The following is a 25,036-nucleotide window of genomic DNA, read 5'->3' as shown; positions in this document are numbered from 1 at the left end:
ATATGGAACCGGCGAGCAAGTCTACATCTGACTTCACGGACACCATGTTGATCTGACCCCATCAAACCCTTAGATCTCCATATATGGAGCTGACCTGTTCTGACATTCCATATGTTGATCCTTTCCCACCAATCCTTCCTCTTCGATGTCTCCCTTTTGACCGATACCTGTCCATTCAAACTCTAGACGCCCCGTCTCAAAGTCATTATCGCAGCCGTGCCCAGGCAGCCGGCGAAAACTAGAGTTCTCAACAGGCCCGAAAATTAAGGCCCGAGGCCCCGCCTGGCCTACGCCCTACCCGGCACGAAAACGGAAAAAAGGTCCATATATGGGCATTCCCAGACCTGTTGTTTCAGTGCGACCCGCCCTTTAGAGTAAGGTCGATTCGCGCCCTCAGGGCATCTTACTGGTATGTTAAATGGATATTAATTGCCGAGTCACTCTGAAAAACAGAATGAGTGCAACTGCTAGTTGTGAAAAGGTAGGATTATTCTTTATGAATAGCCAATAATATTTAATGAAGATTAAAAAAGGCTGCCACTGGCCGGGCCAGGCCCAGATTGTCACATGTATTGGGCTTCGGGCCAGGCTAGGGCCAGGCTAGGGCCAGGCTAGAGCCAGGCTAGGGCCAGGCTAGGGCCAGGCTAGGGCCAGGCTAGGGCCAGGCTAGGGCCAGGCTAGGGCCAGGCTAGGGCCAAATCAGGCTCAAATGTTAGGCCGAATTAAAGCTCTAGTGTGACAGTAACAATCATGGTATCCAGTGAACAATATCCACAGCTAAAATAGAAGTTCAAGTAACCATCATGTATGTAGTGCACTGAACGACAACAATTGGAAAAACAAAAAGTACCTTTAATTCCTTCATCATAGGAACAGGGATTCCCTGCAGAGGAACTCTCTTTCTTCACAGAAACATCTGCTTTGACTGTAGCACACAAGAACAAAACATAATAAAAACAATCACTATTGTGTAAAGAATCATATCAACAATTTGTGTGATTATTTAGGTAGATTGACAATGTCAACACCTTCATTATCTTCATCATTGTTTTTTAACTCTGTTGTTAACATGCCCAAAGCACAAGTAAAAGTAATGGGCGAAAACGCACAGTGCCTGAGTTGATGTGGTTCTGGTGCCATGACTCCTATTGTACTGTAGATGGTGTTGTTGAGTAACTTTTAATGTAACATTAGTAGCCCCCCTTTTTGAATGTTTTGGGAGTGCAAATATGAAAAGTAATTAAAACATTTAGTTAATATAAACCCCTTCAGGACGGTTCTTGTTGCTATGTCCAGTATATTGGCAGCATAATATTTTTGTAATTTTTGAATTAACATTTGAAAAAAATCTGAAAACTTAGGTCAGTATGTAGAAGGTTTTTTTTTCCTTTTTAGAATCGGAATAGTCCTAAATGGGTTAAGGTGAAATGAACCAATGAATCAATCCCATGGGTCTTTCAATTATTCGCTTAATATAATACTCAAGATACCACATACACACACTACTTTTTAAAATGTTTACATTTTGAATAAGCATTTGAAGGTTTTCAGAAAACGTAGGTTTGGTTTCAGACAGCGTTTTGTAGAATCGCCCTGAGTCAGCTCTAAATGGAATGTACAGTATGTGTTTCCACTATGTTTTCACAAATCAGAAAACAAATAAAATGGAAAATCAATTAAGATTTTACAGCTCTTCTCTTTTGCATTGTCCACTTAATGAACAATTTAAGCACCATGTCTTGTTGGTTGACTACAGTCACGAGTCACGTGACTCATGTGCCAAGTGAACAAGACTGAAACATTAAGCTACGAACAAATGGACATAGGAACACTTTATGATACGCAGCCTGGTCTTAACCCATTCTGCATTATGTTGTACTTTAGCTATTGAAAAATAGCAGATCTACAGGCGCATAGCGCGCCACCGAGTGGCGCACTACGAGCTTGTAGGTCTGCTATTTTTGAAAAATCGTAAAAATTTGGCACAAATCTTTGAATATAATATTCTTTCAGAATACTTTTTATTTATTTCGACATCAGGCCTAAATGGGTTAATTAATTCTCTGTAGCCTAATTCTATTTGGCTTATATCTTAACTAAAAAATGTCATACTACAGGGAATGAATGGAGACATAACCCTGACGCCAAACTATGCTTCATATATTCTAAATTAATTCTAAGAGTTGCCTGACTGAAATATTTTTAATAAATTATGACATTTCAGAATAACCAATAACCAAATTTCACAATAAATGACAAAACTACTGCAAACCTGTATCTGGAGTAAAGGTGAAAGGTTGCACATCATGGGATCTCCCAGCATTCGTCACCACATAGATCCCCACACACACTGCAGACGTGGCGGCTTGGTTATGGTACGATGGAACCTTCACTACCAAGTGATTCTTTGGGGGGAAAATCAAAAGGAAAATAGTTACAGTCCAACAAGAATGGACACTTTTTGTCATTTACAGTAACGCGTACAGTAAGAGTGTCAACCCAAAGTAGTGAAAATAACCAGTCTACAAGCTCTAGATCTGCCATTATCACTAGTTCTGAAAATGTGCGTTCTATTTCCTGAAGAACAGTTTTGGACATACATGGTTTCCAGCCAACATGGACGGACGATATGTACTGTACTGTACTGTACTGTACTGTACTGTACTGTACTGTACTGTACTGTACTGTACTGTACTGTACTGTACTGTACTGTACTGTACTGTACTGTACTGTACTGTACTGTACTGTACTGTACTATGTAATATACTGTTTGTATAAGTAAAGACATCAATCAGGTCAGCATGCTTTTTTGGAAAAAAAATGAAAATAATTGGCATAGGCAGGTAATGACAACTCAATGGATCGTCATTACAGCTGCAATCTTGCAACTTTCATCTCCTGCCTGGATGAGCACCGAAAGTTCTATTGCTGAGCTAATAATGCAGATGAAGATTCCCTTGGCGGCGGAATATACCGTATATTGTGTTTTTAGTTTCATGCAATACCACTTGGCAATGGCAACTACAGTGGTCCTCCCTGACCATGGGATCTGCATCTCTCAATAGACGAGCAGGGGAGTATGGTAGAGTGTGTTAACCCATTCTGGGCGGGAACCCCCTTTGGTGTTAACATAATGCTATGCTTTAGCTATTGAAAAATAGCAGATCTACAAGCTCATAGCGCGCCACCGAGTGGCGCGCTACGATCTTGTAGGTCTGCTATTTTAGAAAATTCGAAGGACGACTGACATAGAAACATAGCTTTTTCAGAAAACTGTCAGGATGTAGAAGACATTTTTAGAATCTGATCTCAGGTCAAAATGGGTCAATATAATACTGCTGTACTTGTGTTAGTTATATTGTATTAACACACTCTATCATACAGATCGGTCAAAATAAAATAAAGTTATATTCACTAAAACAAAGTTTGATTGCAGCTTTAAACAAAGATAGACAAGACAAACATAAAAATACACTTTCTTCTTCACAAGCTAGACATACAGTACATAGCTGTACAGTAACAACCTCATACATTTGGCTAATGAGTAAAATGTCTGATGACTGATAACAATTATGTCAATTAATCATTGTAAATAATGCCATTATAGTTAGCTAATGCTTTAGACATAATTATCATGCAGTCCTTGGCTGCTCACCTTCGTCTGACCCTTCTGTTCACGAGGGGCAAAGGTTTTAAAAAGGCTATTGAGACACACTCGCTGTAGCGTCTGTGGCTCAGAGTAATTAGGTCACAACACAATGAGCCCCATGCACTCAAACCTTTGAACAAGCAGCCATTTAAGATGATTACATCTAATCCCCATACCAATCTGAACGGGCTACTTCTATCTACAGTATAATCACCTCCATAGTCAACAGTATTAATCCTTTGGAACGAAAACGAAAAACTGAACATTCAAGTCTTACCTGGTGAAACAGCTCCATATCAATTTCAGCTTCTACCTTCCATGATTGCTCATCTGGAGGGCAGTGAGATGCAGCGTTAGTTGGAGAGCGTACAGTAGATCATTAAGAATGGAAACATGTGAATATTTCTACAAACAAAACACTGATTTCTTACCGGAAACATTCTCCTGAAACATGACCTTGGTGTCTTTGAGAAAGTTCTTGCCGATGATGAAGAGCTCCTCTCCGCCCCTCACTGAGCAGGTGTGGAGTGACTTCTTAAGGATCTCAGGCACCCCTGCAGGCTGAGCTGTAGAAAAGGCAAAAATAAAGCAGTTTAGATTTAGAAGACCGCAAAATTCTGCTTTTCTATTCTTGCCATTTCTTAGATAGCACATTATGTAGACTTAGATAGTATTTTAAACAGACTTGTTACGTAGACAACTCTAGAATTGCACTTTATGTAGTCATAGCACTTTATAGTACACATATATAATATATTATATAGTATAGTATGTATAGTTTACATAGATACTCCACTGTTACATTCTTAGTTTATTCATGATAACTACTTTTTATATATGTGATGTATGCCATGCTTTTGTTATTGCTTAATGTAAGTCGCTCTGGATTAAGAGCGTCTGCTAAATGCCTAAATTGTAAATTGTCAAGGGGGGCACTGCTACTTCTCAGGATCGCCCACAGAAACAAAACTAAATTCTTAAATCTACCTTGTGATTTCTTGGAAAGCACATTCGGGGAAACTAATTATGTTTACTTTGTGTTGCAATAAAATGAGAGTGACGAGCGATAATAAAATGTGTGTGCGCGCATGTGTGTTGGTTGGGTTGCGCAATTAAATCACACACAATACTCAAACAAGGCATAACAACAACGATGTACGATCCATTCAACTTTATCAGACTAATGGCAAGTATTCTTAAAAGTAAATACAGTATATTTCCAAATAGTAGCTCTACTGCAAATGCCCGCCTGTATTAAATAACGCTGGGGGGGGGGGGGGGGGGTATTATTTCCTACTTCTTCAGCCTAATTTATATTTTGTTGAATGACGGTGTCCTGCGGTGAAAATACACAATCTACAAGGGCTTGGTGAACACAGCATTCTAGATACTATTTTGAAAGTGATTTTAAACATTAACTGTCCTATTGTCATTTACAGTAACGACACACAGTGTCAACCTAAAGTAGTGAAAATAGCCAGTCTACAAGCTCTAGATCTGCCATTATCACTAGTTCTGAAAATGTGCGTTCTATTTCCTGAAGAACAGTTTTGGACATACATGGTTTCCACCCAACATGGACGGACGATATGTACTGTACTGTACTGTACTGTACTGTACTGTACTGTACTGTACTGTACTGTTTGTATAAGTAAAGACTCAATCAGGTCAGCATGCTTTTTTGGACAAATGAAAATAATTGGCATATAGGCAGGTAATGGATCGTCATTACAGCTGCAATCTTGCAACTTTCATGTCCTGCCTGGGATCCAATCCTGGGTGAGCACCGAAAGTTCTATTGCTGAGCTAATGCAGATGAAGATTCCCTTCGGGGCGGAAGGGAAATACAAAATCTACAAGGGCTTGGTGAACACAGCATTCTAGATACTATTTGAAAGTGATTTTAAACATTAACTGTCCTATTGTCTCCAACACCAAACCTTCTGACGGTTTAGAGCTGAGGTACTTCAAAACAAATAAGACCCTAATCAATTATTACCAATGGGTTTATTGGTGGTCTATAACTCTAGTCCAAAAGGATAATTATTTACATTTTTGTGACATTGATTGATCGGGTGGTTGATTGGTGTCTTTTTTTAATCTTGAAGAAGAATAACTAAGACATTCACTTTGAAACATTTAACAATAGGCGTACAGTGTAAACTCAACTGGTTGAGTTTATTTTCTTGTACCGTTAGATCATCGTTAACCCATTTTGGGCGGGAACCCCTTTTGGTGTTGAAAAATAGCAGATCTACAAGCTCATAGCGCGCCACCGAGTGGCGCGCTACGAGCTTGTAGATCTGCTATTTTTGAAAAATCTTGAAAATGTGGCTCAATATATATTCTTTCAGAGCGAACGTTTTAAAATCAAATCATTGCTTCTGAGGGAACACATTTTCAGATGGGGGTCCTTGACATGAAATATTGAGCACCACTGATACAGAAACATGAGGTTTTTCAGACAATTGTCATAATTTAGAAGACATTATTTAAATTTCGACGTCAGGCCTAAATGGGTGAAAGACAAACCAACAAAGAGCTGGTGTTTTTATAGGACTCAACCCGTTGTTCCCGCAGCCTTACAACAGCCTAATGATTCTATAAACATGTCAAGGCTCCTCCTTCTGACCTCGTCTTCCCTACAGATTTCAAACCACTCTGTTACAGCGCAGACCGCCCACACGCACACGCACGCACACACGCACACACGCACACACGCACACACACACACACACACACACACACACACACACGTTGTATTTCACATTTTACAGAAAGACATTTTCTTGGGTTGCCTGCTGTTGCCTGGTAAACAATAGAAGTCCACACAGCTCTTTAACGTCTTTCTTTCCCTTCCCTCTCCCAACGCTACTTCGAACGAAACTGTCTTGTGGCCCTAAGCGGTCTGTCCTGTTTCTGAGAGCGACCACACCTTATACTTTATTATGAGGAGCACTTGAACCTGAAGGGTGTCTTTACACATTGTCTTCAAATACAAACATCAAAAGACAATGGACTCCTGACCTGAGGCTACATTAAACATTAGAAGCGAGACCTCTAGCTTCAAAGGAAATGGTTCAATTTGTGCTGTCAATTATTAACTAAAGTAGGTTACTCGTAAGCTATCCGTTTTGCCACTCTGGTTTGTTTTGTCTTGTCATACTATAGCAAAACCATAGGTGAGAATGTATGTATACGGAAATGTCTGTGCTAGCATTCATAAATGGTAAATAAATGGTAAATGGTGCATTTTATATAGTGCCTTTATCCAAGGCGCTTTACATAGATGTGCATCAATTCACCCATTCACACACACATTCATACACCGATGGCGGCAGAAACCATGCAAGGCACCAACCAGCACATCAGGAGCAATTTGGGGTTCAGTGTCTTGCTCAAGGACACTTCGACACTAACTCTGGGGGAGCCCGGGTTCGAACAGGCAACCTTGCGGTTACCATCCATCCACTCTACCCCTGAGCCACCGCCGCCCATAATCAGGTATATTTATAATTTTCCTTGAATAACACAAAAGCACTCACTGCAGAGGATGGCACATGATGGGGTCTGTAAGGTGAGCAGTGACCCATCGGGACGGGGGATACTTACTGCAGAGGATGGCACATGATGGGGTCTGTAAGGTGAGCAGTGATCCATCAGGACGGGGGATACTTACTGCAGAGGATGGCACATGATGGGGTCTGTAAGGTGAGCAGTGATCCATCAGGACGGGGGATACTTACTGCAGAGGATGGCACATGATGGGGTCTGTAAGGTGAGCAGTGACCCATCGGGACGGGGGATGTTGACCCTGAACACTAGCCTAGCCCGTGTACTCTTCTTCTTGGAGCCGGCCACGCCGATGCGAGCCTCGACGTCGGCGTTACGGAGCTTCAGGATCCCAACGCAGTCCACTCTGCATAGGAAGACCGCAGTTAGTATGGAAACATTGCTGTCTGACTAAAACAATTCTCCATCTGCCAAAGACACCCAAGAGCTGCCAGCCAGCAAACTAGTGCTGTGGGAACCCACACACGGGGACCGGTCACGAGCATGTCCCACATTAACATAATGTGGATTTACTCAAGAACTACGCAAAGAGTGCAAAGCACCATGTATGGAGAACCGAGATGACTGGAAGCGACGATGGAGGACTCGTCTGAGGACGACCTAGAAAGAGAGAGATCTGCACCGCAGCTCCATACAGTAGCACAGTCTCAATACTTCACAGCTCCCATCTGTTGCAATTTTATGGCCGTTAAACGTTCATTCTAAATTAGGGATGTCCCGATACACTTTTTTCGCTTCCGATCCGATCCCGATACCTCAATTTCTGTGTTAGCCGATACCGATACTGAATACCGATACCAGTGTCGTGATTTCATGTTGTGTTTATAGCTATCTAGCTATATATCTGGTGTTGTGTTTATAGCAGACTCCTCACTCAAATGTGCACTTGCAGTTTGGGCAACTCCAAAGCAAATTCCACATTTTGTTTCCCAACATTTTATTTACCTGCCATAGTGTCAACCCCTTACCCCTGTGTCGGATCTGTGGTTAGACTGGCATTTTCACCGATACCGATATGACCCGATATGACAAATACGGGCCGATCCGATACTTTTCCCGATACCGATACAGTATCGGGACATCTCTATTCTAAATAAGTAACAGCAATTATTCAAACAGACTCTCTCCACGTAGTGGTTTAGTCTGTGAAACAACAATGCAAAAAATCAACTACTATTGTATTTCTTCGCTCTTGGGTAGAAACCTTGTAGCTCCATTATGTCTAAATAAATGCCCTATATTATATTACATAAAAGTGGAAAAAATAGGCTAACAATGCATTGTTATATGACATGTGATTCGTAGATCTGCAATATTTGCCATTTTTGAAAATGGTTTGATACTTTGAAAAAATGCCCAAAATAGGGAACCCAGATGGTAGTTAAACCTCTTGCCTGTAGCGTTCATGAATATCTAACCAATGAAAAGTATTAACAAAGCGCTTGTGACTAAGTAACTACATTGGTTTGATTTGGAACGCAGGTTGTTTTTGAGCCAGCTATAGCCAGATTTCTGTGTCTGTGTGCACCACAGAATTGAGGATAAAAAGTGAGGACAGAAAATTGAGGACACCAATTTGTAAGTGGCCGGAATGTGATGATGTATGATGACATGTGATGATAAGAGCGCCCCTCACTTCACATGAGTGTGACTTTCACCCCCATTTTAGGCCGACAGCAATGATTTGCTCAGTCAAACTAGAAGAAACGCCCTGTACGTGTACATTGAAGTAAAGCACATACGCTAGTGTCATGTTGGTGCTGGGCTCCAAGGACACCTCGATAACAGTCGTGCCCTCCACGTCGACCTCCTTGCAGGCCGTGGTGTTCCGTCCCGTCACCTTGCAGGCCTGGTAGAAGCCGTGAGGCTTCACACGCCCAGCATCGTTACCCACGAACACCTGCAGCGCCACCGCCTCGTTGACTCCCTCCAGCTGCGTACGACAGGGAAACTCACGTTAGAAAACATTAGCCCATTAAAGGGGCATTCCATTCATTTTCAACATTTTACTATGTCATTAATATACCTTAGAGCTGTTGTGTGGAAATAATAAAAAAGTCCCCCTATTATGTGTTTCCTAGAACTGGAGGTCTGAAAAAAATCATTAACATGGTGAATCACATCTTGATGACATCAATGGTTTTTCTAGGAAACACAGAATGGGGGGGACTTTTTTATTGTTTCCACACAACAGCTCTAAGGTATATTAATGACATGGTAAAAAGTTGAAAATGAGTGGTATTCCCCTTTAATGCCTGACATCAAAATAAAAAAAACGTTCGCTCTGAAAGAATATATATTCAAAGATTTGTGCCGCATTTGTACGATTTTTCAAAAATAGCAGACCTACAAGCTTGTAGATCTGCTATTTTTCAATAGCTAAAGTATAACACACACCAAAAGGGGTTCCCGTCCAGAATGGGTTAGGCCTGCCATATATTGATTATTTACTAAGCGATTATTCTATTGATTCACTTTTTGGATTGATTGAATAATCGGCCAAGTGTGTTTTTTAAATATTTGGAAAATGAATTATATTGATAATATATCAATGATCATGATTGACCAATAACATTATATAAAAACGTAAACAAATGTAAGGTGAATGATAAACACAAATAAGATAAATATTTGGTATACTGTTCTTAAAAAGCTGGTAAGAGAAATGACTGACCACATTTTATGACTAACAACAACCTACTATTTGTATTATATAATTGCGGTAGTGCGTTGCCTCACCAGGTTTTTTAATGACAGAAATGCCTGCAGGCAGATCTGTTCCAACACATACCTGTCTCTACACAACCTCCAACATTCACTCAATGACTAACCTAAGTACGTTTACTCAGTGAGGAGTTCTGCAACAATGAGCCTGAGGCTAGTTGATGGTGACGTTTGATGAAGGAGAGGCAAAATGAAAGGCCAAATGAACGTTAAAAAAACAGAACAATGTGTGTGTGTGTTTGTGTGTGTGTGTGTGTGTGTGTGTGTATGTGTATATATATATATAAACCGTAACTAACACATTTAGAAACTACATTTATTGGTTTAAAGTTTACCTTTACAGTGGGGAATCCCTGCTGAGTACGGTCCTTGACTGACCCTCTGCTGCCCTCGGTCAGGTAGCGGGCTCTGTGCTGCGTCTCAGGCTGGACTAGGATCTTCAGCTCTTTCCCGTCACACTTCTGAGGGTACTGCACTGAGAGGGGTCCTCCTTTGGTGGGCTGAGGACCCTCTGAAGAACTGAAAGACAGACGGGTTTGGCAGAAACATCACCAGATTATTTCGGATTGGCAACAAGTTATACTTTTGCATGGAAATGCTGTAGCTATAGTTAAAACTACTGTATGACTGTAGTGAGCAAGAGGTCACAGTATGACCTCCACTGGCAGTAACCCTTTCTGTTCCTTGGTTGTGTTTGTCTATAATATTCTATATAGAGGGTATGCGCATGCATAAAGTGAATGGCAGATCGAGTGGCAAAGTGAGTGACAAATGTTGTTTAAAGTCATTTAATGGAATCAAATAGGACTTTTCTTTGTGGATGTACGGGGCTGTCAAGGCCAGAAAGTAGTTGTTTGCCACTCAGTAGGCGTTCCCGCATAACTTCCGGGTATGATGATGATGTCGCACGCATACCCTCTATAGATGGAAAACAAAACGTTCAGCTGCTGGCGTGTTGCCTTTGTTTGGAAGGAACCCTGTCAGCACTTGGAAACTGTTCACTTGCTTTCAGTGATGTATTGTAGCCAAACCATGACGCCGATAAGAATTAAACATCTATAACAAGGAATGGGAATAACTGTGGGGACGTCGACTTATCGGTTTCTTTAATCTTCTCTGTTTATCGGCAGTCTTTGAAAGAGCCGAGTGTGATTCATCGTGGCGGATCATTGTTTATGTTTGGGTATCCTGCCACTCCCTGTCCATCTAACCCGTCCTCTAACCCGTCCTCTTCAGTAGGAAGAGTAGAGCCTGTTTATCAAAGATATCTGTGCACAATGTTTAACCCATTTAGACCCGAGTTAAAAACATTCACTTTGAAAGAATATATATATTCAAAGATTTGTGCCACATTTTTACGATTTTTCAAAAATAGCAGACCTACAAGTTCATAGCGCGGCACTCGGTGGCGCGCTATGAGCTTGTAGATCTGCTATTTTTCAATAGCTAAAGCATAACATAATGCTAACACCAAAAGGGGTTCCCACCCAAAATGGGTTAATTTCCTCACACTTACTCTTACAATGAGTGCAAGTGGCTGTATGGCTATAATGGAGGAATCCCATCTAGTAGAAGCTAAGCAGTAATTCAGATCGACACCCCAATCCTGGTCTGTATTGTTTCCAACTACCTAAAAGTGAATATCAGCCACTGTGACTAAAACACCTTAACATTAAACGTACCAATTGATTTATATTATACTTTGTTCAGGTTCTCAATAATAGATCAACATAATAAAGTGTTCTCATGAAAGCTGAATCAGATATAGAACAACAAGGACATAAAGACAACAGTACAGTAGATACTGTAGCCTTAACAGAAACACGGGAGCACCAACCTTCCTTTGGGACAGCCCTTGCTGTCGGACCCTAGTTGGGACAGAACAAAGTGTGGCCCTTTGGCACTGTCTGCGTCAAACACATCCATGCTGGCGTCGGAGACGGGCTTGGGGCCGGGCCTCTGGCGAGGGGTGCGCTTGCGGGACTTGCGCGGCACCTCTGTGTTGTCATTGTACGAGGCGGAACTGAGGACGCTGAAGTTGGAGAGAGAGTCGTCCATCCAGATGCTGCTGCTCTGCTCGGAGTCGAGGACCGACCCGTCTTGGCAGGACATGTGGCTGTCGTCGCACGTCAACAGGTCTTCTGGTGGAGGTGAGATGTTGAGCACGGTGCGTCGTTTGGAGGGGGTCGTCTGGTGGTGCTGCTGAGACGCCTCCTGAGATGAACCCCCTTTTCCTCCGCCCGAGGATCCACATCCTCCGCCTTTCTCCGTATTGGACCTGCAGTTACCGGCATTCCCGCTGTTGCCATTCCCACCCTCAGCCGCTAGAACCTCTGGCACCACTCTGCTGCACCGGTTGTCCTCTGGATCAACGCTGCTACCGCTGTGATCTGGGATCTGGTCACTGGCTGAGGAGGTGGAGCTGGAAGAGGTGGGGTAAGCACTGCGGTGGTCTCCCATGGTCATAGAAGAGGAGACAACGGTGGCATCTACAGTGTATACAAATACACAGTCAATAAAGGAATCTCAACCATCGCTGGCTAGCAGTCCCATTTAAGCAGCGAAATTTGTTTGTGATTACTTGTGTTTTTGTTTTTGTTTTTTTTCAAATATTTCTTCAGTCATCCAAATGTTCCATTTTATTGCATCTTGTGTGTGTGTGTGTGTGTGTGTGTGTGTGTGTGTGTGTGTGTGTGTGTGTGTGTGTGTGTGTGTGTGTGTGTGTGTGTGTGTGTGTGGGGGGGGGGGGTATAGAAAGGTGCTAGGATGTTGCCAAAATATTAATAAGAATAGCCTGGATTCATAAATATTTTTGCACAGGCACTTGTGACAAACATGTAGTAGATTAATCAAAATGCAATTGAAAACATCCAATTACAATGGATTTCATTCATGTTAAATGTGGTCGATATTTATCAGACTGATTACAACATTTGCCATGTATTATTCATCCATGTATTGGAATGCAAAGATAAGGTCAGGATTACATGTGTGTGTAGGATAGGATGATGCATGCCAATTGGATCTTTTTGCCATAACAGGTTGACATAATTTAGTTGGGACTGCATGTAGCCACAGAGACAAAATAAACAAGCTTCTGACCTATGAAGCAGAGAACTGCAGACCATTTTATATGCAGACACTCCCTGCTTCAGAGGGAACTTCCTGGAATACAAACGAGACAGGCGAATGAGCAATAAAATGCTGAACATTAAAAATAGTGTAAGAATTTGTCAAAAATATTCATAAAACAGGGCAGAAAGAGTAAAAAGGAACTGTTGTCCGAGTTCCTTTCCTTTGGTTTCAGACAGTGTGCAATTTTTAGTGTGCATTCCAATGGTTATCTTGGACTTGAGAGTGTGACACTTGCAAGTTAACCACTTAGATGTCGTAAAGATGAATACCAAAAAAAAATAGACGATCTACAAGCTACGAGTCGCGCTTGCAACATGTTGTGAGCTTGTACATCATCTATTTTAAGCTCTAACATTTGTTATTGATACCTTAAGATAATGTAATTCCCAAAATAGGGAAGCCAGGTTGAAAGTGGTTAAATGGCAGGCTTGGATTATACGAGGAGTTAGAATGACGATGCCTTTCTGGGGTGATTTATTAGCTTGAACAGAGCTGGAGGGAAAGAAAGGCACAATAAACATTCAAAAGCTAATATTAGTGAGATAATATCAAGTTTTTGACAGGACAAGTGTGTGTTTTGAGCATGCAAATGAACTGCTTAAAGGGGCATTCCACTCATTTTCAACATTTTACTATGTCATTAATATACCTTAGAGGTGTAGTGTGGAAATAATTAAAAAAAAGTCCCCCCATTCTGTGTTTCCTAGAACTGTAATTATGAAAAAAAACATTAACATGGTGAATCACATCTTGATGACATCATCAAGATGTGTTTCACCATGTTAATGGTTTTTTCAGACCTCCAGTTCGAGGAAACAAGAAATTGGGGGGACTTTTTTATTATTTCCACACAACACCTCTAAGGTATATTAATGACATAGTAAAATGTTGAATATGAGTGGAATGCCCCTTTAATTGACAAGGATTAGCTCATGAACAAAGATGTTGATAGATGGAGCTAACATTAATAACCATCAAACAATTCTATACTGTAAGATTACTGCAAGAGTTGACATGAATACAGGGTCCATGAATACAGGGTCCATGGGGCTGCTGGCATGCAAGCAGATAACCAGCAGTGGCGTGCACAGCACCCCCTGCCCTTTTGGCAATGTGCCCTTTTGAAAGAAAAAACAAAAACAAAAAAAAAAAACGTATTTTTATTTTTTGTGTACGGTGTACACTGTACAGTATGTGGACCATGGTGACATTGATCAATTCTTAATAAAAAGCTTCTAATATATTATTTAGTCCCCAGAATCTATAAATCTCACACTATTTAGGCAACCGGCCGGTTCTCCGCGCTGCACAAGGTGCCCTTTCTTTTCCTTGAGCACCTGCCCCTCTAAATGTCTGTGCACACCACTGATAACCAGTATCCTATAACACCAGGGTTGACATTTCTCAATGCAATATCAGGGAGCCTAAGGGCTCCAATTTCGTCGCCGCCCGCAAAGCAGCCGCGGCCCGAAAATTATGAGTATAGGAGCTTGCTATGTCCCTCAATGGTATTTTGGTCCAGCGTCAACCGCTATCCGGTATTTGCGCCTAGAGGTGTGGTCATGGGCGTGTTGGCACGCTTTCCCCTAAATTGCTATTTTGGTCACACACACATTTGGGAAAGCGACAGTGGAGTTTAAAACCACCCATAATGCATAAATTAGTTTGGTAGAGCGGCGTGCGGCGCGCGCCTCAATGGAGATGTCCAGGCACAGACTAGTCAGGCTGCCTCATCTCTCCTTATGCTCCTTTTGCATCTCTTTGTAATTTTCCTATAATCAGCAGAAGTGAGTGCCTGCCATTTATATAATTGTATAGTCAAAGAAGTTAGTTGTCCCAGGCATTGTGGGGCGTGCGCGGTTCCATTTGCTCGTTTAGTTCATCACCAGCGCAGCAAGTGGGGTTTAATCCGACCTACCGAACTTTCCCTTTCGCCCCATACCGTTCCGTAGAGACGGCCTCCACGCACCATCTATATACCAAACGATCTATATACCAAACGATCTATATACCAAACGATCTATATACCAAACGATCTATATACCAAACGATCTATATACCAAACATCTATATACCAAACATCTATACACCAAACATCTATATACCAAACATACCAAACATCTATATACCAAACAATCTATATACCAAACGATCTATATAACAAACGATCTATATACCAAACATCTATATACCAAACATCTATACACCAAACATCTATATACCAAACATACCAAACATCTATATACCAAACGATCTATATACCAAACAAAAGCCCTAATTTCATATCGAATCTTTACAACTGGGCGAGATTTGAGCGAGTTGTGACTCAATAAAAAGACGAGTGTTCTTGGCTCTGTGCGGGGTGGGAAAAAAAAAGAAAACGGCACACCTTGTATTCACACTTGATGTGAATATGTTAAAAAGTGTGTGTGTGTGTGTGTGTGTGTGTGTGTGTGTGTGTGTGTGTGTGTGTGTGTGTGTGTGTGTGTGTGTGTGTGTGTGTGTGTGTGTGTGTGTGTGTGTGTGTGTGTGTGTGTGTGTGTGTGTTCTTGAATACAGAGAACACTACTTTTTCTTTCTCTGAAGGTTACTGTTTTAATGTGTATTTGTGCTACAAATTCAGATTACATGATATATTTAAATGCAACATTCTGTACACAAGAAATACCTCACTATAAATGCAGCTACAACTAATTATTTGCTGCTAGAAAATGATTAAGAATTAACCAATCTCTATGAAGATGATCATGAATCGAAACAGATTAACAAATAGTTATTCTTTTCAACTGCTATCACAGGACAAAGATGTTCCTAGTTACTCTGCTTTCATCAACTGTTGGGTTAAACACCAAATATACAGATTCGAGCATGTACAGTACTGTAAATCCTATGTGAATTAAATGCTGCTGCTTGTGGCTGGATTGCATAAACCACAGATGGTACTGTAGCTAGCAGCAATGTTGGTTACAACATGCCCAACCAAACAAAACATGTTTTGGTCTGAACAAAATGAAGGCCATAAAGATATCTTCCATTAAAGGTGCTACAGTCGGCAGAAAACACAAAGGTAGAACTGCAACTGCTAAACTAATCTGCCCTCTCAATCTGTTGTTGTCTCATTGCCTCTTTGCAGAGGATTGGGCACTTGTAAATTAAGCTCATGTACAACTGCAGGCCTGTAAAGAAAATAAAACAAACGTAAATGTAATAGTACAATAAACATTTCAATGTTTTACTCTGTTGTTGGAATAGACAAGTTTCTGACTAAAGTTATTTTAAAGTGTTTCTCGTCTCAAGAGATCTACAGTTGATTTCCGGTGGTACTGCTCAGTTTCTACTACATCCGTAAGATTTCGGAAAACATGCACAAAGACAGACGGAATCAAATGAATACAGAAAGCAAACAGAAAGCTTCGTCCGTGTCCATGCATACTATTTCAAAGTATAGGTTGTATAATAGTCTTTCAGCCAAGTCTTTGTTTTTTAGAGGGACGTTCACTGACAAGTTCCTCTTCAGGTTGGGAGAAAACCAGATCCCATAAAACACCCTGGGGGGCCCCAACACCCTCCCTGGGGGCCTCTGCCCGGGGGAGGACAACCAGGGGCAACACCCTGGGGGCCTCTGCCGGGGGAGGACAACCAGTGAAGAGTCTTAAGGTCTTCAATGGGCTCTATGCACATACGTCATTTTGGAAAGAACTTGGCCTCCTTCCCTACTTCCTTCACAGGTGTTACCAGTGATACTAATGAAGGCTCTGTTCCATTCTGGTCAAACCATAGAATAGAGTTATAAGATAATAGAGACATCACTAAGAGGAAGTATGGAAGACATGGTGGCCGAAAGTGGTATTGCAGCTTCGAGCGGCACTACGTGAACACGCACTATATGCTCCATACGTGAACGTGCGCTATGCTATGAACGGCCCAGCGCGTTCACGTATGGGCCAATTCCAATCCCAGAATGCACTCTGTTCCAAACCGGAAGATCGCCTCATGCACTGGGTGAGCAACTCAATGCAAGTGGATGAGAGGAGAAGTCTCTATTATATATAAGTCTATGGGTCAAACAGAGTCAGGGTGCTGATAGTGTGCTCACTAGAAACACTCTGGGTGGGTCTCAAAGTGTCCTTGAGTCTGCATGGGCAGACTTTAGCGGACAGCCGCAGACAGAAGAAGCTGTGTTTTACGTCATTTCAGAGTTATTAGACAGCTGGTGGATGGAAAAGAAGCTCCACTCCCGTGGCTGACTGCCGCGACGGACAGATTCCCGGAAATGCTCTCCTCCGCAGCAGTCAGCCGCGGGGGTGGAGCTTCTTTTCCATCCACCAGCTGTCTAAAAACTTGGAAATGACGTAAAATACAGCTTCTTCTGTCCGCGGCTGTCGGCTAAAGTGTGCCCATGGGGATCCAAATGGTCCCCGCCCAGGTCTGTAACTGAAAGTATACAAATGGAACCAAATCCGTTTGGTTCCGTTTGTACAGTCAGAGAGTTATTGGGGTCCTTGAAATAAAAAGGTTCAAGAACCACTGTACACTAAATGGAACAGAGCCTTAATTAGTATCATTGGTAACACCTAAGGAAGTTAAGGGAAGGGGCCCGGAAGTAGGACGAGTTATTCTGTGTGCATAGAGCCCATTGCAGCCTGAAGAACACAGTTCCATTCAGCTCGCCAGGTTCATCGTGGCATGGGCACAAGAAAACCAGCTCCAGCTACACCTCAGTGTCAGGATCATTGTGAGGACGGGGAGTAAGTGGGGGGCAGCCGAGACAGTCCAGCAGGCAGAAACTTGGCTGAGGCACTGACTTATAGACCCTATTCAGGAGTGAGGCACAGAGCAGAGCCGGACTCGAGTGCTCAACATAATGCCAATATGACAACGGGAAGGAAAGGCAGAAGCTTGTACAGGACAAGATGCGCGTGTAGCCGTGTAACGCCTGAGATTCGAACCCAGGTCTCACATGTGGAAAGCCAACATCTAAACCACTAGCCTAAAAGGAGAATCCCCCCCCCCCCATTATTTCGATGGAAATAAGCAAATTAGCACAACACCCCATAGCCCCATTCAATTCCCATTCAATTCAATACAATTCATTGAGGGCTTATGGTAGGGGAAATAGCCAATAAGGAGTTTTTGCACAAAAAAACACCAGGACCTCTTTGGTGGGGACGTAACGACTACAAAGAAAGGTAAGAAAGGTAAGAAAGACTTCTAGCATGGAATTCTCCTTTAAGTTGCTTGATTCAATATTGAAAGATTACATATTCAATTTAAAAGACGCCCTCTTTTCAGGCCAGGATACCAATTTTATCCAATCAGGAGAGAAAACCCATACAGGATAAACAGGTCATGACTGAGCAGACAAAACTGGAACTGGAACACTAACATTGAAGCTGATCTATGGGTTCTTCTTCCTGAGTAACCTTTTCACAAAGCACTTTTTGTTTTAACCCATTTTGACCTCGGAACGATTCTACAAATGTCTTCTAAATCCTGACAGTTTTCTGAAAAACCTCATGTTTCTATGTGAGTCGTTCTCAAACATTTTCATGTCAAGGACCCCCAAAAATATATGTGTTTGGCCGCCGACCGTGATAGCAGGGGCAGCAAAAAACAACAACAACAATTAAGGCTAATGCTTGAAATAAAACAAAGATCATAAATGACAGACTGGAGCAAAACGTTGTGTAAGAGAACAGTTCTATTTCAAACAATCTGTATTGTCACAAGGTTGCTCTGTCTGCTACTGCAAAGGTGAATCTATGAATAGCAGTAGCATCGACAGCAGGCAGGTGGTGGCTAAAAACAGTGGTTCAAATCTCACCCAGCATGCAGTGCAGCATTTGGGCAAGCAGTCAGGTTACAGTTAAACAGACTTTGGCTTCTCAAGCAGAATTATGACCATGTCCGAATACTTTTAAACTCATTAAGGGGATCAATACGAACCTCCTGATTAATTCAAGTAATTTGGAATATTATTTTGTATTAAACGTTATGACTAAAATCGTCCAATTAAATTGCTAACAATATCATCCATTGATGACTAGGTCCATTGATGACTAGGTCCTTTACATTTCATGAGCTTTCATTAGTCAGGTTTCACCTGACAAAAAAACTGCTTGTCTGGAATTTGCCTTTAAAACTGAAATATACGTCACCTTCATTGTGCTACAGCCCATTATGTCCCACCAGGTCAGAGGCCTGCAAATGGCTGCAGTATGGCACTGACTCTGAGGCTTCTCCTACAGAAACTCACTAAAGCCTGGGTCATTTCATAAGGGGCAGAGAAGAAATACCAGTTCAGTGGCCTTGTGGTTAGAGTGTCCGCCCTGAGACTGGGAGGTTGGGGTTCAATCCCCGGCCGGGTCATACCAAAGACTCTAAAAATGGGACCCAGTGCCTCCCTGCTTGACACTCGGCATCAAGGGTTGGATTGGGGGTAAGTCCCTGCGACATACTAGCGTCATGTCCAGGGGGTGTACTTGTACATCAAGCTGCCTCACGCTACAGAAACAGGAGATAGGCTCCTGCCCTATGGGCCTCATGGCTCGGCAAGGCTACTTACTTAGAGAAGAAATGGCTAAAGTGATTTGCATTTTGAATGTCCATGTTTTCTGACTTTTGTTTTGTGAATCTGTTAATGTTAATGTAATGAGTATTACGAATCATGTTCTGTTGTAAGTAGGATAGGCATTTATAAGCTTTTAGCTTCTGCCTACTCCTTTTGATCATCTTCATGTTTTGTTTTGTTTTTGTAACAGCTTCCATTCATTGTCTTTAAATATTGTATTTGAAACTGAAGGATGATCAAATAAACTAAACTAAACTCTGATTTGACCAAGAACAATGGATTCATTCTAAACTATTCCGTTGAACTCTCGGGGAGGGGTTGGGACTAAAGAAAATAGCTTCAGACTTGACTTGTCCCAAGATGATATTGTTAGCAATTTAATTTGGACGATTTTAGTCATAACGTTTAATACAAAATAATATTCCAAATTACTTGAATTAATCAGGAGGTTCGTATTGATCCCCTTAATGAGTTTAAAAGTATTCGGACATGGTCATAATTCTGCTTGAGAAGCCAAAGTCTGTACTGGGGTATAATTTCTCAAGTATATAATGCATAATTTAGAGGTTAGAACACGATGTTCTCAGGTCTGACGGAGCCATAAATCATTGTAAGAAATGAAGGTACAGTCAATGATCTCAGCTCAGCACTATCCTGTGATTTATGACGCTTAACACCCATACTGTGTACAACATAATGTATATACAGCATACCGGTATTGTATTTTTAGAATACTTTAAAGAGACAGTGCACATTTTAATAGGGGTGGGATGATACGAGTAACTCACAATACGATACTGTGATATTTCCGATTATTTCCACATTATAGCAGATACATGATCTCCTATAATCGATATATATCGCAAGAAATCTCATCTATCATACATCACAATATCTGTGTAACTCAAACTGAAGTAAGAAAGCAGGAATTATGTATTAAATGTATTCATAGAATTGACATACAAGCCTAATAGATTCTTCATTGAACATCACAGACTGACCAATCGTACATGAAACAATGACCACTGCCCTCACAAAAGAAAAATAAAGAACCGTATGCACGTGAGTAGAGAGAGATTAACTTGTTGCTGCAGAGACGGGATCACTTTTTAATGACATGCCTTGCTATTGAGAGTGTTTAATAAAATACCACAGCGTTAACTGTGAAGCGCAGACAGAGCAAGTTGTGGTGAGCACTCATGTTACGAGAACAGAGATGCAAGGATATGGAAAGGAAACGGCAAGGTTTGTAATTCATCTCCGCCAGCCAGCAACCTATATTAGCTGGATTGGTTGACTAGGGTTGGTTGGTTGGTTTGTTTTTCTGTTCTATGTTTATCCTCTGAAATTGCGCAGCCTGTTTGCAAATTATACCTGGGCTGAGAGGATGATCAGTAGCTATCTGGGCTGAGGATGATCAGTAGCTACTGCGACTGCTGAGAGGATGACCAGTATAGCTACTGCGACTGCGTGCTGCTCAAATGCAGTGGTGTTGTGCCTCAAGTTTACGCTTAAAGGTGCAGTGCAACGGAAATGGTGGACTTTTATTTTTAAGTTTCAAACGGTTTCAAGTTGAAACACCGGTCTGAAGTTTCTGAACCAATCAGAGCGTCGCATCATTCAGGCGATGGGACGGTAGCTAGGGACGGTAGCTATGCTATACGCAGCAGCGCATGCTGTGTGTTTGTTTACAAATCAGATAGACGGCCAGCTGTACCAGTTTACTGTTATGTGGCTTATTTCTACCCTATAATGTTTTCAGATACATATTTTAGCGTGATGATTAAGTTGAAACCGAGTAATACACTGTCTGGATGTTATCTTGAATGGGAATAAAAACGGAGGATTTCTGTAATCAATAGCAGCTGTGCTGCACGGATGCGCACATATGGGGAATTAAACGGGTGAGCTTCATTTTTATTGGCTTTTATCGATGTGGGCCTCGACACGTCATCACGCAGCACGTTTTAGTTTTCAGGAAGTAATAAAAAATATATATTTATGGACTTTTGATATAAAAACACATAGAAATGAGAATTTGCCCATTTTTTTTTGTTAGGTATGCCCATATGATGACCACGGATATGGTCTAAAAGTGTGAAAAACGTATTTTTCATTTCACTACACCTTTAATCCATAATATAGAGGACCTGCGTGTTGTAATAAAATATTAATACTTGGTGCTAGTGTATCGACAGCATGCGGAAGAACGACATATCGTATTTTATGTCCTAGCCCTAATTTTTATAATATATACTGTAAAGTTTCAAGTAAACTTGTATGCCATGTGTGATCTCATAATTGTTTTCTCCTTTTGCATAAAACCAGCCAACTGCTCATTTTTTGTGAAACCTCTTAACTTAAAGGACCACTTAGCCACTATTCAACCTAGCTTCATATAATTGGTCCTCACTCCTCACTAATGTTCATGATAAAATGCCATTTTCTACTCGGTCTGTGTCTCATGGGAGGGCTGTGGGCAGTTCAGAAACCCGTCCACCAGTGACATCATCAATGGGGAATCCAAGCTAATAGAAACTGCAGCTTTCTATTCCTGAAAAGTTGCAATGCGATAATGGAAGCCATCGTTCTCACAATAATAAAAATCCAAAATATATATATTTTTAAATCTTGTTTAAAAAGTCACTGGTGGACAGGTTTCTGAACTGCCAACAGCCCTCCTATGAGACACAGACTAAGTAGAAAAAGAATTGTGGTATTTTATCATGAACATTAGTGGGGACCAATTATATGAAGAGAAGTTGAAAAGTGGTGAAGTTGTCCTTTAACGAAGCTGGTTACAACAAGCACTGGTTCAGTGGTACTGCTGATTATGTATACTTGAAAATTACATTCGTAATCCTAGGCATATCAAACCAAAGTTAAACCTAATTTCAGCCCCTTAGATGCAAGTGTGATCCTTTCTGTCATGTGCAGGTGACTTGAAGGTCAACATCAGCCCCTGGGAGAGGGCATTTAACCCATTTTGACCTGAGATCAGATTCTAAAAATGTCTGTTTGACAGTTTTCTGAAAAAGCTATGTTTCTATGTCAGTCGTTCTTCGATTTTTCTAAAATAGCAGACCTAGATCTGCTATTTTTCAATAGCTAAAGCATAACATAATGCTAACACCAAAAGGGGTTCCCGCCCAAAATGGGTTAACTCAAAAAGTCATCAGCATCTTGTTTCCCCATTTTTTCCCCAATATGAGGCCCCATCCAATGCATAGTAATGGCTGTCTTGCCTCTACACCCTGCATGCGTGTGCCCATCTACAAGTACAAACTGATTGCTAAATGCTAATGCCCGTTGTGCAATAGTCTCGTAGGTGGCCTAAAGAAGTTTAGACTCCAGGCAACAGGATATTACCAGCACTGCTCACTGTCACCGTGGGGGGTGGGGGTCACTCAGTGGGAGGAGCTTACCTGATGCAAGCGCAGCTGAGGGAGGAGGCCCCGCCTCTCCACCACTCTTCTGGCTCATGGCGGTGTGGTTCTGCTGAGAGGAGGACGGCAACTGCAACTCTCTGGGAAGAAGGTCATACACTGACTCTGAGGGAGGAGAGAGGGAGGAAGAAGGTCATACACTGACTCTGAGGGAGGAGAGAGGGAGGAAGGTCATACACTGATTCTGAGGGAGGAGAGAGGGAGGAAGAAGGTCATACACTGACTCTGAGGGAGGAGAGAGGGAGGAAGAAGGTCATACACTGACTCTGAGGGAGGAGAGAGGGAGGAAGAAGGTCATACACTGACTGAGGGAGGAGAGAGGAAGGTCATACACTGACTCTGAGGGAGGAGAGAGGGAGGAAGAAGGTCATACACTGACTCTGAGGGAGGAGAGAGGGAGGAGGAAGAAGGTCATACACTGACTCTGAGGGAGGAGAGAGGGAGGAAGAAGGTCATACACTGACTCTGAGGGAGGAGAGAGGGAGGAAGAAGGTCATACACTGACTCTGAGGGAGGAAGAAGGTCATACACTGACTCTGAGGGAGGAGAGAGGGAGGAAGAAGGTCATACACTGACTCTGAGGGAGGAGAGAGGGAGGAAGAAGGTCATACACTGACTCTGAGGGAGGAGAGAGGGAGGAGGAAGGTCATACACTGACTCTGAGGGAGGAGAGAGGGAGGAAGAAGGTCATACACTGACTCTGAGGGAGGAGAGAGGGAGGAAGAAGGTCATACACTGACTCTGAGGGAGGAGAGAGGGAGGAAGAAGGTCATACACTGACTCTGAGGGAGGAGAGAGGAAGGTCATACACTGACTCTGAGGGAGGAGAGCGGGAGGAAGGTCATACACTGATTCTGAGGGAGGAGAGAGGGAGGAAGAAGGTCATATACTGACTCTGAGGGAGAGAGAGGGAGGAAGAAGGTCATACACTGATTCTGAGGGAGGAGAGAGGGAGGAAGAAGGTCATACACTGACTCTGAGGGAGGAGAGAGGGAGGAAGAAGGTCATACACTGACTCTGAGGGAGGAGAGAGGGAGGAAGAAGGTCATACACTGACTCTGAGGGAGGAGAGAGGGAGGAGGAAGGTCATACACTGACTCTGAGGGAGGAGAGAGGGAGGAAGAAGGTCATACACTGACTCTGAGGGAGGAGAGAGAGAGGAAGAAGGTCATACACTGACTCTGTCTCTGAGGGAGGAGAGAGGGAGGACGAAGGTCATACACTGACTCTGAGGGAGGAGAGAGGGAGGAAGAAGGTCATACACTGACTCTGAGGGAGGAGAGAGGGAGGAAGAAGGTCATACACTGACTCTGAGGGAGGAGAGAGGGAGGAAGAGGGTCATACACTGACTCTGAGGGAGGAGGGAGGGAGGAAGAAGGTCATACACTGACTCTGAGGGAGGAGGGAGGGAGGAAGAAGGTCATACACTGACTCTGAGGGAGGAGAGAGGGAGGAAGAAGGTCATACACTGACTCTGAGGGAGGAGAGAGGGAGGAAGAAGGTCATACACTGACTCTGAGGGAGGAGAGGGAGGAAGAAGGTCATACACTGACTCTGAGGGAGGAGAGAGGGAGGAAGAAGGTCATACACTGACTCTGAGGGAGGAGAGAGGGAGGAAGAAGGTCATACACTGACTCTGAGGGAGGAGAGAGGGAGGAAGAAGGTCATACACTGACTCTGAGGGAGGAGAGAGGGAGGAAAGTCATACACTGATTCTGAGGGAGGAGAGAGGGAGGAAAGTCATACACTGATTCTGAGGGAGGAGAGAGGGAGGAAGGTCATACACTGACTCTGAGGGAGGAGAGAGGGAGGAAGAAGGTCATACACTGACTCTGAGGGAGGAGAGAGGGAGGGAAGAAGGTCATACACTGACTCTGAGGGAGGAGAGAGGGAGGAAGAAGGTCATACACTGACTCTGAGGGAGGAGAGAGGGAGGGA

The 25,036-nt window shown here is 42.5% G+C and overlaps 1 protein-coding gene across 2 annotated transcripts in view; it reads right to left on the bottom strand.

Moving 5' to 3' along the window:
- The window catches only part of nfat5b (nuclear factor of activated T cells 5b), a 52,909-nt gene that overhangs the window by 6,803 nt on the left and 21,070 nt on the right, over positions 1–25,036 (bottom strand). The window contains exons 2-10 of one of the 2 annotated variants that reach the window (XM_079497650.1): positions 23,078–23,203; positions 11,784–12,435; positions 10,282–10,465; positions 8,965–9,155; positions 7,396–7,568; positions 4,081–4,215; positions 3,927–3,979; positions 2,273–2,405; positions 851–925 (exon numbers count right to left, since the gene is read on the bottom strand). In XM_079497650.1, the coding sequence (XP_079353776.1) occupies positions 851–925; positions 2,273–2,405; positions 3,927–3,979; positions 4,081–4,215; positions 7,396–7,568; positions 8,965–9,155; positions 10,282–10,465; positions 11,784–12,435; positions 23,078–23,203 (1,722 nt within the window). Of the gene's footprint in view, positions 1–850; positions 926–2,272; positions 2,406–3,926; positions 3,980–4,080; positions 4,216–7,395; positions 7,569–8,964; positions 9,156–10,281; positions 10,466–11,783; positions 12,436–13,048; positions 13,105–23,077; positions 23,204–25,036 lie in introns of those variants that run through there. The other variant, XM_079497651.1, reaches the window with a different exon arrangement.

The sequence above is a fragment of the Electrona antarctica genome (assembly GCF_951216825.1).
Source record: "Electrona antarctica genome assembly, chromosome: 3".
Lineage (NCBI taxonomy): Eukaryota > Metazoa > Chordata > Actinopteri > Myctophiformes > Myctophidae > Electrona > Electrona antarctica.
This window is presented reverse-complemented; position numbering and strand designations above follow the sequence as displayed.